At 42.8% G+C, this 17,506-nt stretch overlaps 1 protein-coding gene across 1 annotated transcript; it reads left to right on the top strand.

Moving 5' to 3' along the window:
* The first annotated feature begins 2,762 nt into the window (after nucleotides 1-2,762).
* On the top strand, nucleotides 2,763-17,285 carry ARRDC4 (arrestin domain containing 4). Its single transcript, XM_015101774.4, has 8 exons — nucleotides 2,763-3,194; nucleotides 8,359-8,425; nucleotides 9,136-9,283; nucleotides 11,206-11,308; nucleotides 12,248-12,504; nucleotides 13,192-13,354; nucleotides 13,977-14,131; nucleotides 14,521-17,285. Exons 1-8 carry the CDS (start codon nucleotides 2,903-2,905, stop codon nucleotides 14,575-14,577), a joined length of 1,242 nt encoding a protein of 413 aa, XP_014957260.2. The 5' UTR covers nucleotides 2,763-2,902; the 3' UTR covers nucleotides 14,578-17,285.
* Nucleotides 17,286-17,506: the final 221 nt, after the last annotated feature.

Raw genomic sequence — 17,506 nt, 5'->3', positions numbered from 1 at the left:
CCCGATATAGAAACTTTTTCAAAGAACTTTCAAACAACTATAATCATCATGTTCAATGAGACAAAGGTAGATACTCTTGAAATAAACAAAAAGATTGATGTTCTTAGCAGGGAAATAAAAATTATTTTTTTAAGTGAGTATTTTAGAACTAAAAAATACAATATTTTAAACAAAGAAATTCGCGGGATGATCTCAATAACACAATGAAGATGACAGAAGAAAAAGTCAGTGAACTGGCAAACAGATCAACAGATTTATCCAATTTCTATAACAGAAGGGAAAAAAAGATTGAAAATGAAAAAAAATCATCCTCAAGGTACTGTGGGACAATATCAAAAGGTCTAATATTCATGATATTTAAGTCCCACAGGAAATGGGAAAGATAAATGCAGAAAAAAAGGTAGACATTATCAAAGAAAACATAAATTTGGTGAAAAACATAAATATACAGCTGTAAGACAAAATAACCTCAAAGGAAACCAAACCTATCCACATTATAATTAAACTGCTGACAACTAAGATAAAGAAAAAAATCTTGAAAGTAGACAGAAAAAACAATTCCCTTTATGTACGTCCATGGGAAGAACAACTGGAAGGACTGTTTGGTTTTTCATTAGAAACCAAGGTTCTGAGAAGGCAATGCTCTGTAAAGCGCTGAAAGAAAGAACGTTACACTTTCCACCGGAAACCAACATAATGTTGTAAACCAACTATATTTCAATTTTAAAAATAAGGTACGTGGCAATGTAAAAAAAAAAGAAAGAAAGAAAGAAAGAAAAGAATTGCCAGCCCAGAAGTCCATATTTCGCACACATATCTTTCAGTAATGAAGTCAAAATAAAACTTTCTCAGACAAACGAAGGGAACTCATTGCCGCAGGCCTTCACTAAAATACTAGGCGGAATCCTTCAACCTGAACTATTCCCTGCGGGAACTTGGAACTTCCGAAGAAAGAGAGAGTAACAGAAATGATAATAGACGATTTTTTTCTTAGATTCTTTAAAATACATGTTATTACCTGAAGCAAAAACGTAAACACTGTCTGATGGAGTTGTCAATACATGTGGATGTAATATACACGCCAACTATGGCATCAAAAGGTTACTGACCCCTAAAGAAAGCAAAAGCGAAAACACTACAAAGAGTTATAGTTCAAAATCAGTGGATACATTTAAACAGATTACTAAAAGATATAGGAATATTTGAAAAGACAAGAAAGGTGTATTAGAGAAACACCCACCACAGGCACAAATTAAGAAAATAATAAAATAATACACCTAAAACCCTAAAATCAACCGTACTAATGATTGTGTTAGCCTAACACACTGGGATGGAACTGGGGTCTTCTTCATGACAGGCGGATTCTTTACCAGCTGAGGTGCCAGGGAAGCCTCCGTATACAAGGTTAGGTTACCATAAAAAAAAAAAAAAAAAAAAAAGTGGTAGAGTAAGATCGTGCTGGGGGCAAATCTAGATAAACCTGAAAAAAAGAGAAGAGCAGCTAGTTCAGGAATTTATGCAGAGATGGATTTGGGGCCTTTTCCATGTTCTTTAGGAAGAGATAAAAGTTGTAAACCTTGTAAAACCTTATTAAAGTTCCATGTTAACACGTTAAATTTAGAGCAGAAAATCAACCTTTAGTTTGGGATTATTTTAAAAAAACAAAAGAAACATCGATATCAGGGAAGATTTTTAAATCTCAGTATATGATTGGTCATCCCGTGATCCTCACAACGCTGCTATTTTTTTTATAAGGGAAGAATTTATAAGGGTTAGAAAATGACGGCCTGATAGTGGCAGAGACGTTAGATAACAATAATAATACAATCAGAATCGAGAAGGAATGAAGGATTAAAGAAGAAAACGAAACTAAGGAGAGGTGACAGAAGCTGTGGACAAGGAGAATAAGCCATCAAGGCAACTGGAAATTTTCGTGAATTATGACACGGAGGTCAGGAACTCCTTTAGGGTGGGGCAGAAACTTGGGTGGCAGACGTTGTTTAGAAACAGCCTGGTTGATGACCTTATTCAGAGCTGGAAGAACGACCATTCCTACCACTCAGTCTAAAGAGGCTGAAAGAGATGGGCAGCTGAACTCCTTAGGGTCCTTTCAGGTTGAGAACCACAGCCTTCAGTCTCCCTGTCTGCAGCTCTATCTTAGGCGGGCAATTCTGAAACGCGGGAGTGGCTGGGGCTCGGGAACCTAAATTCCGAGGCGGCCGGCCCCCAAATCTCACAAGAATATACTGTTAAGTTCGTTTCTCCAGGACACTTACATCCTAATCAGAACCACAAAGCCTTTACAGGCACCACCTCACGTTCCAGTACGAATCCCCTTAAGCCCAGGCTACTAGAAACCCCGCCTCCACGTGTAACCATGGGAACGGCTGACACGCCGCAAGCCGGAGATTCCTGTTTCCGCCCCCTCCCTAACAAATATTGTTTCCCACTAGCTGTCCACATGGGCGCAACGCCTCTCTATTGGTCAGGGCCCCAGGACCGTGCCTTGCCCCAGCCAATAATCGGCCTGTGCACGTGCACCCTCGCGTACTCTGATTGGTCACCACTCGTTGATCACGCACTGCCGTCCTGCTCCAGACCGTGCGCGGGGGCGCCAATGAAATGACTCAGTAGTCCTTCACAACCAATCGGCACGTCGCGGGGCTCCCAGCCGGCCTATGGGCGTGCGCCGGGGGTGGGCTGTCCCGGCCCCTCGCCTTCGCCAGCTGGGTTTGTTAAAGCGACAGGCCCTACGGCGCGCCGGGGCTCCACCGGGCAGCGCACGGCGGGCGCGGGAGCCCTCGGCGTGCGCCTGGCGCCCGTGACAGCGGCGCCGCTCGGCTCGCGACCTCGGCTCCGGGCCGCTGCCGACCGCCTCGGCGCGGCCGCGTCGCCCGGTAGGATGGGCGGCGAGGCGGGGTCCGCGGCAGCGGCGGCGGGCTCGGAGGGCCGCGTGAAGAGCCTGGGTCTGGTGTTCGAGGACGAGCGCAAGGGCTGCTACTCGAGCGGCGAGACCGTGGCTGGACACGTGCTGCTGGAGGCGGCCGAGCCGGTGGCCCTGCGCGCGCTGCGCCTGGAGGCCCAGGGCCGCGCCACCGCCTCCTGGGGCTCGAGCACCGGTGCCGCTGCCCCGGCGGCCACCTCGGAGGTGGAGTACCTCAACGTGCGCCTCAGCCTGCGCGAGCCCCCGGCCGGTGAGCGCCGACCCCGGCCTGGGAGAGGGGCCGGGGGGGGGACGGGGAAGGAGCGCTCCGGGGGACGCCCACCGGCCAGGGGGCCGGGGAGAAGGTTTCCGGGGATGGGGTCCGCTCGCGGGGTGGCCCAGCATCCCTTTGGGGGCTGTGACGGGTGAGCAACAATGCCTGCGCACCCCCACCTCCCAACCCCGGGGAAAAGGTTCTCCTCTCCACCTGGCGCCCCGCCCCTGCCTCGCTGGGAGCTGCGCCGGGGTCCCAGGACCGTCCAGGCAGGCTGTGGGAGTGAGCCGTTGCCATGGGAACCAGGATCTGGGGCTCTAGGTCCTGCTCCTTGAGGCCTAAGGAATGGAGGGCAGAACCAGTCTGTCCTGATGTGCCCGGTGTTTTACGGGTCTTCCCTTCACCAGCATTCCTCCCTGCCCCGCCATCAACCCCCAACTCGCATCTTTCTTGCTTCATGATGAGTTAGCAAAAAGCTCAGTTCCCTGAGCATTAGGAGTTCAAAGGAAGTGCTTTTTGACTTGATCCTTCATCCTGGGATTCCCCGCTTTGGGGGAGCGGGTTTAAGAGTTCTACCTTTGTCTTTATCCTTCGCTTCTTTTTGTTGCCTTTGCATCTTCTTCCTTCCTTCCTTACACCCCTCCTAAACCTTGAGTTACAATGGGATCTGGCCACTGAAAGAGTTTGTGGAGGAATGATGACCCTGCTTCTGAAGTCGTTAATAGTGTAGGATTTTCCAGAAGTACCCCTGTGAAAATTCACAGCATGGATTCCGTTACTGTTGGTGCAAAAATAGATTCCCTTAAAATACGAGGGACAGTGAGTCTTAGTCTCCTTTTAGTTGAGGAGCTCCTTTAAACTGTTTTACCTTTTTGCCTCATCAGCTTCAGCATTTATCTGTAAAATGAAACAGTGATGTAGACTCTCCGCCTTTGAAGAGTAAAATGCAGTGTATCAGTGTTTACCCTTTGCTGTGTATTATACAAAAATCAATAGTAAACGCAGTTTTGTCTTGTCCTGCTATGGAACAGTAGTTCACAGTTAAATCTTTAAGGTATGTGAGCATCAACTAATTCCAAAAACTTCAGTGAGGAAAGCACATATGAACCAAAGCCCTCTCTGGGATTAATAAATGCAGTATAAAGGTGACAGTTCTTTCTTACTTTATGCCCTTTCATCAGTATGGTTTCCAGAATCAGCCCACACAGGCCTTCCCCAAAGGTAACAGACAACACAGATTTTCAAGATGGCTGACTGGAGTCAAGGGCAATGGAAGAGGGAAGTAACTGAGATTTGTCCAGGACTTCAGACTCTCTGTGTCCATATCTACTGAGTTTTTGTCCACGGCTTTGAACTGCCTGTATGTCTGTGCCCGTAACTACTGAGTAAATAGATATAAGATTAATAGAAGTTAGACCTGGGATTTGCAGTGGGAAAAACGCTTTGGTGAAATACAGACTGTCAAATAGTGTTCTGATTCACAAGTCAGATTTTTTGTTATTCAGATGAAATAGAATGGGTCATTCTAGACAGCCTGAAAAATCTTAGCTTGTTTTAGAACATACAGTAACAAACACTGGCGAAAAGTAAAATCATAAGTCTATTTTAGTTGACTTAATAAAGGGGGGGGGGGACCCTCCTAATATCTATAGTCTGGGAAAAGTTAGCAACATTATATAACTGTAGATCTTAGGTTTGTTTAATTTCAAGATCTAGCTGAATTCCAGTCACCTGAAGAGGTTTTTTGAAATCTAGGTGATGGGATGTGTTTTCAAAAAATCTACTGGATAGTTTGTTAGCCTTGTTAATCTAACTACTTGCTGTTTTGGTGGTTGGTTTTCTTCATATTTTTATCAGTAATGGTAGAAAAACAAGATGCATCAGAGAGTTGGTTTCACATGTTGGCGGCGCACCAGGAGGATGACCTTGTGTGCATTCCTCAACCTTGGAGCTCCAGGCTCTGCCGCTGTGTTGGTCTGGTAGCTTAGGACTCAGCAGTGCCCTGAATTCTGCGCTTGGGCTGAGGAACCATAAGTGAATGAAGCATCTTGGGACATTGTAGGTCTCATTGCATAAGGCAAAGGTAATAAACCCTGAGAGCAGAAATGGACACATGATTCAGTTTATGGACCTTCTTAATCAAAAGTTAATAAAGAGGAAGAAAGCAAGCCAAGATTTGATCCCAGTGCTGCACTGTGTGCTTAGTCATGCAGTCATGTCCAACTCTTTGTGACCCCATGGAGACATGGGGTGTGTCCTGCCTGGCTCCTCTGTCCTCTGGAGAGTCTCCAGGAAAGAGTACTGAAATGGGTTGCCATGCCCTCCTCCAGGGGAATCTTCCCAACCCAGGGATTGAACCCAGGTCTCCTGCATTGCAGGCGGATTGTTTACCATCTAAGGCACCAGGGAAGCCCCAGAATACTGGAGTGGGTAGCCTATCCCTTCTCCAGTGGAACTTCCTGACCCAGGTATCGAACCAGGGTCTCCTGCATTGCAGGCGGATTCTTTACCAGCTGAGCTACCCAACTTTCTGAACAGTTTTTTTTTTTTTCCCCTCTTTATGTTTGAGGTAGTTCAAAGTCATTTTATTTTTTTAATATAAATTTATTTATTTTAACTGGAGGCTAATTATTTTACAATATTGTATTGGTTTTGCCATACATTGACATGAATCCGCCACGGGTGTACATCAAAGTCATTTTAAATATTCTGGTTCCTATTTGTTTTTTTCTGAGGAGAGAACTTCATCTCTCTTATTCTCTTCCAGTGTCCTGCACAACTCTGTTCTTCATGCTTGCCTGCCATGCCCTTCCCTTCACCTAACCCTTGTCTCCATGCCAACCCCTTACATCAACTGCGGAGATGGTTCACCCCCCCACCCCAATCCAGCCCCCCACAATAGACTGGGCATCCTAAGGTCATTCAGTTCAGTTCAGTCGCTCTGTTGTGTCCAACTCTTTGTGACCCCATGAATCGCAGCACACAAGGCCTCCAACTTGTGTTGGAGGGAAAGCCTCCATTACCAACTGTCCATTACCTGTCCATTACCAACTCCTGGAGTTTATTCAAACTCATGTCCATCGAGTCAGTGATGCCATCCAGCCATCTCATCCTCTGCCGTCCCCTTCTCCTCCTGCCCCCCAATCCTTCCCAGCATCAGGGTCTTTTCCAATGAGTCAACTCTTCACATGAAGTGGCCAAAGTATCGGAGTTTCAGCTTCAACATCAGTCCTTCCAATGAACACCCAGAACTGATCTCCTTTAGAATAGACTGGTTGGATCTCCTTGCAGTCCAGCCTAGGGTCATTACTTGCATACAAGTGTCTGCAGCCATCTTTCCTCCCAAGGTCTATTTGGAGATTGTAGTTACTTAGCTTTGTATCAGCTTTGTACCTGACAATCACTATAGAATTTGGACGTAATGAAATCCACGTCTTTAAACATTTTAAGTACTTTATTGTGTTGAGCTATCTGATGATTACAATTTGGAACTTTAGCCCAGGTCTCAGGAGTATCAGGATTCCTTGAGCCTCGTACTTGATAGTTACAGAGTAGAGAGGCTTTCCCGCCTTCTGGTGCTGGAGCTTGTTTAGTGGCCCTGGACACACTTGAGCCCTGGGACTCACTCTGTCACTATTATTTAACATGTTATTAACATTTAACATGTCCCTATGACTTATCATTTTGCCTCCAAGTTAACCACCTGTTGAATATTTCTATCTGAATGACTGTAAGTGGCAAATGCTGTTACGATTTTTTTCACCTAATATATCACACATTGAAAATCGGAGATAGATTTAGGAGAGTTAATGAGCCAATGATGCATTCCCTTTTCCTAAAAGTACAAGGTTGAAGGTGAGAAGGGTCTCCCTGGTGGCTCAGACGGTAAAGAATCTGCCTTCGTTGCAGGAGTCCCAGGCTTGATCCCTGGGTCCGAAAGCTCCTCTGGAGAAGGGGACGGCTATCCACTCCAGAATTCCTACCTGAGAATCCCATGAACAGAAGAGCCTGGCAGGCTGCAGTCTGTAGGGTGGCAAAGAGTCAGATATGACTGAGTGACTAACACACAACTTTCAAAAGTATAGGGTTGAAATACTAACTGAATTGATGAAGGGCTTAGACTGTTGTGTTGTAAGACCTATTAACTATTTAACCATTTCACTAGTGATTTCTCACCTTTAAATTTTTTTTTAATGAATGGCCACAATAGAGAAAGTGCTCAATCTGTGCTGCACTTTTTTCATCTCAAGTCACCCCACCCTTGGGGGATTTAGTTCTGTACCTGGATCTGTGCACACAGAATGAAGGGAACGTTTATAGGTCTCTCTGGGGAGCCACCCAACCAACACTGACGTCCCTGGCGTTGGCTTTGAAGCCGACCAAGAGTCTGGGCACTCAGTCGGCACTCCAGCGGTGCCTCTGACCTTGCTCAGTCCATCCACAGTCTGCCTCCCAGCTTTCTCATGGTCAGGGGTAAGCTGTTTGAAACGAAATGGGGCCAGCTGACCCCAGAGCAGGAGGAAGGAGCTGTGGCCATGCCTGGCCATCCACACCTCTCTTTGCCAAGCGAAACAACATTCTTTATTGATCAGTAGTGATTCCTGCCTAATAACTCGTCCTGTTGAATTGGCTGTTAAGTATTATACCCAATATGCATAGCACACCAAGGAAATTTTTCACCTCCTTTTCCAGCTCTGCCCAAAGAGTATATAGTCTGATTTTTGTGATATGCCTAAAATAAATAGATCTGGTTTTTTTCCTAAATTAGTTTTGGGTCCTATGTAATATTTGTATCTCAGGTTAGTATAATTGTATACTAACATATTATACTCATGCTAGTATATAGGTTATGTGTATATAGGTATGTATGGTTGTATATACATACATATGTATGTGGGAGCTCTGGTACTTGATGGCAATTATGTAATTGGTCTATTTGCAGATAGCATATATGTTTATATACATATATATGTAATTTGAAATTGAGCTTGGTAAAAGTTGATTCAAAATTTATCAATTTTCTAAATCTCGGGTTAATGTACTTTTTGAAGTATATTCAGTGGTACAGCCAGGAGAACCTCCCTTTAAAAAAAATTGTGATTTACACTGAAAATTCTTGATCTAATATGAAATTTAAATAAAAATATATTGTCTTTTTTAGGGGAAGGCATCCTCTTACTACAGCCTGGAAAACATGAATTTCCATTTAGTTTTCAACTTCCATCTGAGTAAGTAAAACTGTGAAGCTTTGGGGGTTTTGTTTCCCTGAATGTGTCTGTACATTGTATGGTCACTGAGCACCTTCCAACATTCACGTGTAGATATTTATCCTAACTAACCCCTGATAGATCCCACCCCTGTCACCTTTCTTTTTTTAAACTGACGCTTAAGGGGTTTCCCCCATGGATTGGAGAAGGCAATGGCAACTCACTCCAGTACTCTTGCCTGGAAAATCCCATGGACAGAGGAGCCTGGTAGGCTGCAGTCCATGGCCGCTAAGGGTCGGACACGACTGAGCGACTGAGTGACTTCACTTTTCACTTTCATGCATTGGAGAAGGAAATGGCAACCCACTGCAGTGTTCTTGCCTGGAGAATCCCAGGGACGGGGGAGCCTGGTGCGCTGCCATCTATGGGTCTCACAAAGTCGGAGACGACTGAAGTGACTTAGCAGCAGCAGCCACATGGATCAGTGTTAGAGAATCTGCCTGCCAAGCAGAAAATGCAGGTTTGATCCCTGGGTGGGAAAGATCTTCTGGGGAAGGAAATGGCAACCCACTCCAGAAAATCCCATGGACGGAGGAGCCTGGCAGGTTACAGTCCATGGGATCACAAAGAGTCAACAACTGAGCGACTAAACCACCACAACACTTTTTAAGAGTTTTTCCCTGTTTTGAACTGAAAAAGAAACTAAAAATCACGTCTTCGGTTTCTTGCAGACCTCTGGTAACCTCCTTCACTGGGAAATATGGAAGCATTCAGTACTGTGTGAGAGCAGTTTTGGAACGACCCCAGGCACCTGATCAGAGCGTTAAGCGGGAACTCCAGGTGGTCAGTCACATCGATGTCAACACACCAGCATTGCTAGTACGTTCTTGCACCCTCCCTTCCCCTGCCCCTCGTCCTCTGCTTTCAGCCATCATCCCTGCATTTAGCAAGTCTAGTGGCCGCCTGTCCTGTCACTTTTTGATGTAATCTTATAACCCATATGCATTCACTGTAAATATATGATTCTAAGTCGGGCAAATTACAAAGTGTGTGCCGTAATACTCTTGATTGTATCCCTATTATTCAGGGCTTCTTTTGCCAAGAAGTTACATCGGCTCGAAATGCATTAATAAGGCTTAATAATAATAATGCGAACACACAGAGCAGTTACTTTTCCAGAGCAGCCACAGTCACAGGGCTGTGGTATTCTAAACTCTTCCCTAATAGCAGGGTGAGGAACAGTAATTACAGAAGAGTACTAATCACGCTCAGCCTGTTATTGACGCTCAGGCCATTATGCTGTGTCTCCGTGCATTTTGCATGTCATTTTCTAATGCTAAGTGAGTCTGTGCAGCTGCTCTGGACTTCCTTTCACTTCTCATTTCCTTATGACAGATTTGGCTGCATTAAAGCATTGAACTTCTAATAATCACCAGAAATACTGTAGGCTGATAAGAAAGATCAGGCTGTAAGTAACAACAGAATAGGCAAGATGGGAGCTAATGAGGTAGATTCTTTTATCTAAACCCATATTATCAAAATAATATAAAATTATACCTTATACTTTCATGATAGCTAGTAAGGACCTAATGGTTCGTCATTTAAATATGAATGAATGATTTTTTTTTACTTAATAATGTAAACTTTCCGTCATGATACTGATGTTGCAAAGATGTATTTTTAGTACTGGAGGTTTCTTCTTTCTAGCCAGTGTTTTTAAACATCAGGGGAATAAAAAACAGGAGTTAAAAGTTGTTTAACTCTATTTTCACACAAAAATAAAATAGAATCTACTCTGTTACGAAATTATTATGAAAATGTAACAGATAAGCCCTAGCTGCATGATCCTTTGTGGCCAAAATCATGCAATAGCCTGACCCAGCTTAGAGCTGTGACTTATCACCTGTTCAGCACCTATTTTGAAAATTGATGATGCTAATGACTGCCTTGTGGTTTTGAAAACTACTTAGAATTGGGTGGTTAACTAATTCTAATTTATTTATGGGGCCATGGTGGCAAATAATTTATTTATTTATTTATTTTTTTTTCAAAAAGATGCTAATTATCCTTTACTATCTTTCAACAATTAAAAAGCTATATATTGCAACTTTGGATTTTACAGTGAATTTTGGCTTGTGCCTCTTGTAAACTGAGTATTTTAAACCTTGTGTCTTTTGTTTTTTGTTTTTTGTTTTGCTGATATAGAATAGAAAGTGGGGTGCTGAGTTCAATAATCCTTTAGATCCGTTACATTGGTGTGTTGTTGCACTGCCATAACACAAAAGCCCCAAATTATTCTAAGTACCCTTGAAATTTCAGCCTAATAATGCATGTGAAGTAAGGACAAAAGGCTGTTTGCTTATTCAACATTTTAAACGCCAAGACAAATAGAACATTCTGATTATTGATTTGAATGCCGTTTCTCCTTCTCCTGATCTACACCTAAAGTCCTTTTTTAGAAAAGGTAGTTCTGTCGTGTTAATAGGGACTGCTACAGTTAGATTCTGATTGCTTTTTTAAAGAATGATGTATCATTTCCCAGAAACACAATGAAAGTATAGAATAAAATAGCATGCTGTCACCCTAATTTGAATCTGAAAATTCACTTAGTTTTCCTGAAAAGGGAATGATTTTTAATGCTTTCTTTCAGTATGTTGCATAAAATGTCACAGGAAGATAAAAAAAGGTTGATTTGTTTTTTGGAAGACATTTCTTTACAACTATTTTATTTTTAAAAATGATATAAGTTGTATGAATTTTCTAGATCAATTTAAGTAATTCTATTATTTGAACTTTTAAAGACCCCTGTATTGAAAACTCAAGAGAAAATGGTTGGCTGTTGGTTTTTCACTTCTGGTCCAGTCTCGCTGAGTGCCAAAATTGAAAGAAAGGGATACTGCAATGGTAAGCAAACTGTCTAAAATTCCAAATGCAAGATTCATTAATTAGCTAATTGAAAGTAATTTTCAATAATATGTTTTGTGATTAATGAAGTATATACTATTTTAAAACATGAGTAATATGATTCTAGTATAAGTCATTGATATTTAAATATTTGTAAATAGATGAGTAGATCCCAACAATCCTAATGTTTCTGACTTCAGTCCTGGTACATTCATAACTAACACCAAAATGAGAAGATGCCAGAATTTATTTTAATGTTGCAGAAGACTGTTCCAAGCAGTGTTGCTTGGAAGAGAGCTGTTGCTGTATGAAAATACTGTTAGACATTCTGACTCCATGCTGGGAATTGTACACACAGGGCTAAAATGTAGAATGTTGACACTCTTTAACAGTCAGACTAATACCAGAACAACCATCTGTGAAAGGCCCATTTCCATCCAGTGGACTTGGCCCTGCTCCAGGGTTCTGACCGTTTGGAGACAGGGGTGGTATGGGATAGTACGACAGTGGGTGTGTAATGTGGATGTGAAATTTGTTTACACCATCCATTGCTTAACATCTGAAGTGCAAACTTTGTTCTTTTTTTGGGCAGATTTTGTTAAACATTGATGAGTTTGGTACTTAAGATAGTACTAAATCATTTATTTGTATATCTGCTCTCAATTTTTATAGATCATGGTCATTCATAGATCTTTAGAACTGGTAGCCTAATATTGCTACATGAGAAAAGTGAATCATGGAATAATTAGGAACATGATCTGCACAAGCTGCAGTGAATTTTCTTTTCTCTGACCCAGATTTGCAGGGTAAATTTTTCCATGAGGCTTCTCAACTTCTTAGTCACGTTGCTACATTTCAGCTTCTGTCAGCGACAGCTCTGTTCCACTGTGGTGAGAACTTCCTGAACAGTCTCTGAAGGTGTTTCTGTTTTCTTTTTAGGAGAAGCTATTCCGATCTATGCAGAAATAGAGAATTGTTCCTCTCGTCTGATTGTTCCCAAAGCTGCCATTTTCCAGACTCAGACGTACCTGGCCAGTGGGAAGACGAAGACCGTGCGGCTCATGGTGGCCAACGTGCGCGGGAACCACATCGCCTCCGGGAGCACCGACACCTGGAATGGGAAGACCCTCAAGATCCCGCCCGTGACGCCGTCCATCCTGGACTGCTGCATTATCCGCGTGCACTACTCCTTAGCCGTGAGTGCGGAGCCTGGGGCGTGAGACACGGGGCGTGCACTACTCCTTAGCCGTGAGTGCGGAGCGGGGGTGTAAGGTGCGGGGCGTGCACTACTCCTTAGCCGTGAGTGCGGAGCCTGGGGCGTGAGACGAGGGGCGTGCACTACTCCTTAGCTGTGAGTGTGGAGCCAGGGTGTAAGGCGTGGGGCATGCACTGCTCCTTAGCCGTGAGTGCGGAGCTTGGGGCGTGAGACGTGGGGCTGGAGCCAGGCCCGGTGCTGTGCCGCCGCTGAAGGGTGTCCTTTTATGTCAGTGTCACAACAGGTTGTGAAATAGAGGGTCGGCCTCTGTTTTTTCATCAAAAACTAGCCCCCTGAGGGGTTTAATTAAGGAAAGTGCCGGCAGGGCTGCTCGCTACAGTGAAGATGCGTCCTTAACTTCCTGTGGTTTTGTGTGAGCCATGCTCACTGACAGTGAAGCATGTTCAGGCCACAGTTCTCCAGCACAGAGTGTTCTCTGTATTTTGTGGGCTCTTCATTCGGCTTGCTCATTTTATTCTGTCAGGACAGTTTGCGATTGTGTTGGGAATAGTAGCAGACAAAAGAAGCTTTTTTAATGAAAAAATAATTGGGTTACTCACTGTGAGGTTTAACTCACGTTTGTGTCTCTCTCTCTGTCTCGTTGTGGTTTCGGTTTTTGGCGTATTAGGTGTACATTCACATTCCTGGTGCTAAAAAGTTGATGCTTGAGCTGCCCTTAGTGATTGGCACAGTTCCATACAATGGTTTTGGCAGCAGAAACTCCAGCGTTGCCAGCCAGTTCATTATGGATATGAGCTGGTTGACACTGACTCTGCCGGAACAGCCCGAAGGTAAGATGCTTTGAGGTTCTTTCGTGATGAAGTCACGCGTACAGGGTATGCAAGAGCAGCGCCTATGAGATAGGAAGTGCTCAGATGATAATCACTACTGCCACTGTGGCTGTCCTCACTCTGCTTATTACTCGAAATCAGCAAACATTATTCTAGGCAGGGACTTGAGAGTCTGGCCTAGCCAAGACACAGAATTCCCAATGGCATGTCCAGAAATACCATCCATCGACATCTCCCGACTACTGTTGATAATAGGTAAATAATGAAAAATAATCAGAGTGTGGTTATGTATTTTTTGTAGCCACATTTCATGATTTTTTTTACCTAGACTGTAATGTATGCAACTCAAGAGACTAGAATAGAATCAGTGTTCAGTTCAGTAGCTCAGTTGTGTCCAACTCTTTGTGTAGTACTTAATAAAAGCAGAATCTATTGAATATTTTTTTGTTGTAATGGGCATAAAAGCTTCCTGATTAGAGGGAAGAATACCATTTGTTTTATTTTCAAATTAAGCTAAATTTCTTATTTTTATCAGAGTTCAGAAGACATTAATGTAATTAGTCTCTCCCTGGATTTCTTAGATCCAACTGTTTTTTTTTTTTTGATTTTTGGTTTTTTTCAGCACCACCAAATTATGCAGACGTGGTGTCAGAGGAAGAATTCTCTAGACACGTTCCTCCTTACCCTCAGCCCCCTAATTGTGAGGGAGAGTCGTGCTGTCCTATGTTTGCCTGCATCCAGGAATTCCGATTTCAGCCTCCACCGCTGTATTCAGAGGTAAACACATTAAAAGGAAACTAGGCTTGTGCTGTTCTGTTTGTAAATAATCTTGTGTTGATTATCAATAATGTTGATTCCCAGTTATTAAAAGATACATACAACAATTTTCTGTGATAATGAGGATGATAAATGATCACTGGTCCGTTCACCTCATTTTGCAGTACTTTCTTGGTGCTTTCTAGCATGCCTGTAGAGTACCGTGAATTGCCTCTAAGGACCCGGAATACAGAGAACTTAATAGCGTTCTTAGAACTTAGAAGTCTTTGGGACTTCTTAATAGTAGCTTTGAGCAGCTTGGCTTAACTGCCGTCATGTATTTAGAAGCAGGTTCTACAGTCGTGTTAGAGAGCATTGCAGTAGTAATCTTGGTCTGCTTGCTTTTTCAGGTCGACCCACATCCTAGTGATGTAGAAGAGACCCAGCCTGTTTCCTTCATTCTTTGAACATGTTTCAGAAATCACTGTGTTCGTCATCAAGTTAGAATGTTGGTTCTCTCCCCCTGCCTTTTTGGGGAATAGGGAGGGAAGATTAGCTTAAGAACGTAACGTCAAGACCGAAGGTGGAAGAAATTAAAAAAATGCAACGAGAACTCTCCAGTGGGCCAGCAGGAGTGTTGCGCAAGTTTGTGATGTGGTCTCGTGTTCCCTTTGAACAGTGGGATGGAGATGTGACGTGAGAAGTCTCAGAATGTGCTGAAAGTCCAGACAGTGATAGAGTAAGTTGAAGGGGTGCCTGTGCCAACCCAGGGGAAAGAAAGGTGCCTGTGAAGAGGGGAAACACTGTGGGCGTGTCTTTAGAAGGTTTCTCAAAGTGGAGCCGCTGTATCTTAAGCTCAGAGGCAGTGTGGACGTGTTGGGAGGAGACTTGATTTTAGAGAATGTAGCAGCGCAAGAATGTGCGTGCGCGGGAAAGGGGCCCACTCTAAATACGGAGTGAGACCCGCCAGTGTCGGGTCGGCATGATTTCTTCCCATACTCCGTGGGACTGAAGGTCCTTAAAAGAATCCTTTTCTGAGCTCACAGTCTTAGGAGGTACTGATGAAGTACAGTTTTCACTCTTTTAGTGATAGTCTAAGAAGTAGTTTATAAATTGGCTCTACAGTATTATGAAACCAAGAATGAGTTCCTTAAAAGGCTTGTCAGTTGAAAGGGGAAAGGTGAATTCAACTTGAGAACACATTTTGTTGAAGTTGCCACTTCTTAACCCCCTTTTTAAGTACTTTAGCACGGTACATGTTTGATTTTCCTCATGTCTTAATTACCTAGGAGCATATTTTTAAAAGGGTTAAAAAAAACAAAAAAGCTTGCATCCTTAGGATGCGTTGATAACTGCACAGTGGGGGGGAAAGGCCTTTTCTTACCTACCTCTAACAGTGTTATCAGAATCAGATTTGGTTTAAAGCTCCAGGCCTGAGAAGTCTTCTCTGGAGTTTTCTGCTCATTTGTCTATAGCAGTCTTATCTCTCCTATGCCCAAAGCTGAAACTGGACTAAAGGCAAAACTGGTAAGGTTAGCATTAGATGAAGGTTAGTATGTGTATACCAAAGGGTATTTCAAGTTAATGTAAAATCAAGAAGGCAGAAATACCATTTTTTTAAAAGTCATAAAGTTAGCTCCTCTCAAGAGACATGAGTGTGCTAATACGATGGCAGTCACTGTGTTGTCCGTTGTTATTCCACGTCTTTAGTAATTCTATTTAAACTGTGATTTTTTTTTATCATTTTGGTGCAATATATTACTATCCTTTAACCTCAGGATATTCAGACCAACAAGATTGTGTTGCTGCTAAAAGTCTGAGCAGTGTCTTTATGTCCCTCTGTCACCTCCTAGTCAGAGCCAAACGTCCGCTTGTTTTTACTTTAGTCTGTCAGTTTCATGAGCTGAGAGTATTTCTGGATGCTGAGTGGAAGGGAGGTCAGGATCCCCGCGATAGAGATTTTAGACCAGCCCAGTACTTTGGTTTTCTCCACGTCCTAAGGGTTTGCTCTAGAAACCCTGGTGCTTCCCATGCCAAATACTGTACTTCACTCAACTGAATGATTAGCTTTTCTTTCGATCAGTATACTCGGTTAGAAAAGTCCTAAGGTTAAATTTTGTATGTAAAAATTAGATGGACATTTGATCAGGGATTTTTATACAACCATTAGGTAAATGTACGCTTAGTCCTTCTGGGCATACCTCTCCTCTCTGTAATCACGTGAGCATCTTAAGCCGTTCTTCCATTGTACGCCCCTGTTGAAAATCGCAGTGCAAACTGTTCTCCCAGTAGGTGTGGTACTGAAATTGTCCTGGATCGTTACTCCTGCCTTTGGCTTTTTGGTGATCTTTTATTTAGCTTTGTTTTTGTGTTTAAGTAGCTATGTGTTGTCTGAACAGTTTTATTTGTACTTTAAAAAAAGATCATCTCCAGCTATTTCTTGACCTCTGAATTACAGTTTACATGTTTTGTCAAGACATTGTCCATCTCCATGATACCAAAACACAGTGAAAGAAGCAACAAAATTGTACGGAGGAAGAGCAAGTTTAATTATCTGACTGCAGGTAGACAGGCAGCTGCTTACTAGGGTCTTCACTTGGATTGTCTCGCCACCTTTTTAAAAGAAATCATAAAGTGCACCCATCAAAGTAAAACAGAGCTGATTTTCTAGCACTTACCAAGAATAGCTACAAGGTATGATCTGCCTTATTGAATTGATATTGGTATATCTGACCTTAAGCAGTAGGTTGAAACTGTATACCTTTTTATAATCAAGAAGTTATTTGATGAATGTAGAAGATTCTACATTGGAATAGAGAATACTTGGGAATGACGAGAAAAATTTAGCTGCTATTTGCTTGTCCATTCTCCTCTTGTTTCGTTTGCAAAGAAACCGTGGCCTTAGAATTTTCTTTTTGATGCAGAATTTTTTGAAATTGAGAATGTGCATCTTTTGGCTCACACAGTTCTTCCATGGGCAGAACTTTGATGTTTTTGTTTTGCACAATAAGAAACTCAATAGGCAGGGGTTATGTTTTTGATAAGTTAACTATCAAAGCTTTTTATTTTTATTATAAAAATGTAACAATTTAACCCACAAGGAAAAAAAAAATTGTATTTTGTACTCTTGTCTGAACCCCATGGGTTCCTTTTGTTAATAAAATGATTCCACTGATGCTGTGAGTTACTAGTTGTGTTTTGTTTTTGTTAAGACTATAACTCAGATTGTTACAGATTTAAGGGAAATCAACACCATGATACAGAACGTTACTACTAAGATCTTTCTGTAGATGTGTGCTGTCATCAGGCCAGACACAACCCTGGTGCATTCTGAGCCTGTTTCTGTGATGGCCTCAGTTTCCCCAAAAGGTAATCAGTTATTAGCATTCCAGGAAA

The sequence above is a fragment of the Ovis aries genome, chromosome 18, assembly GCF_016772045.2.
Source record: "Ovis aries strain OAR_USU_Benz2616 breed Rambouillet chromosome 18, ARS-UI_Ramb_v3.0, whole genome shotgun sequence".
Classification (NCBI taxonomy): Eukaryota; Metazoa; Chordata; class Mammalia; order Artiodactyla; family Bovidae; genus Ovis; species Ovis aries.
This window is presented reverse-complemented; position numbering and strand designations above follow the sequence as displayed.

What these genes read in the sequence shown, in the direction of transcription:
- ARRDC4 (XM_015101774.4), top strand. Translation starts at nt 2,903, where the DNA reads ATGGGCGGCGAGGCGGGGTCCGCGGCAGCGGCGGCGGGCTCGGAGGGC. An exon ending in AAGAAAGGGATACTGCAATG is followed by an intron (nt 11,309 to 12,247) that starts GTAAGCAAACTG and finishes TTTTCTTTTTAG; the next exon opens with GAGAAGCTATTCCGATCTAT. An exon ending in TCTGCCGGAACAGCCCGAAG is followed by an intron (nt 13,355 to 13,976) that starts GTAAGATGCTTT and finishes GGTTTTTTTCAG; the next exon opens with CACCACCAAATTATGCAGAC.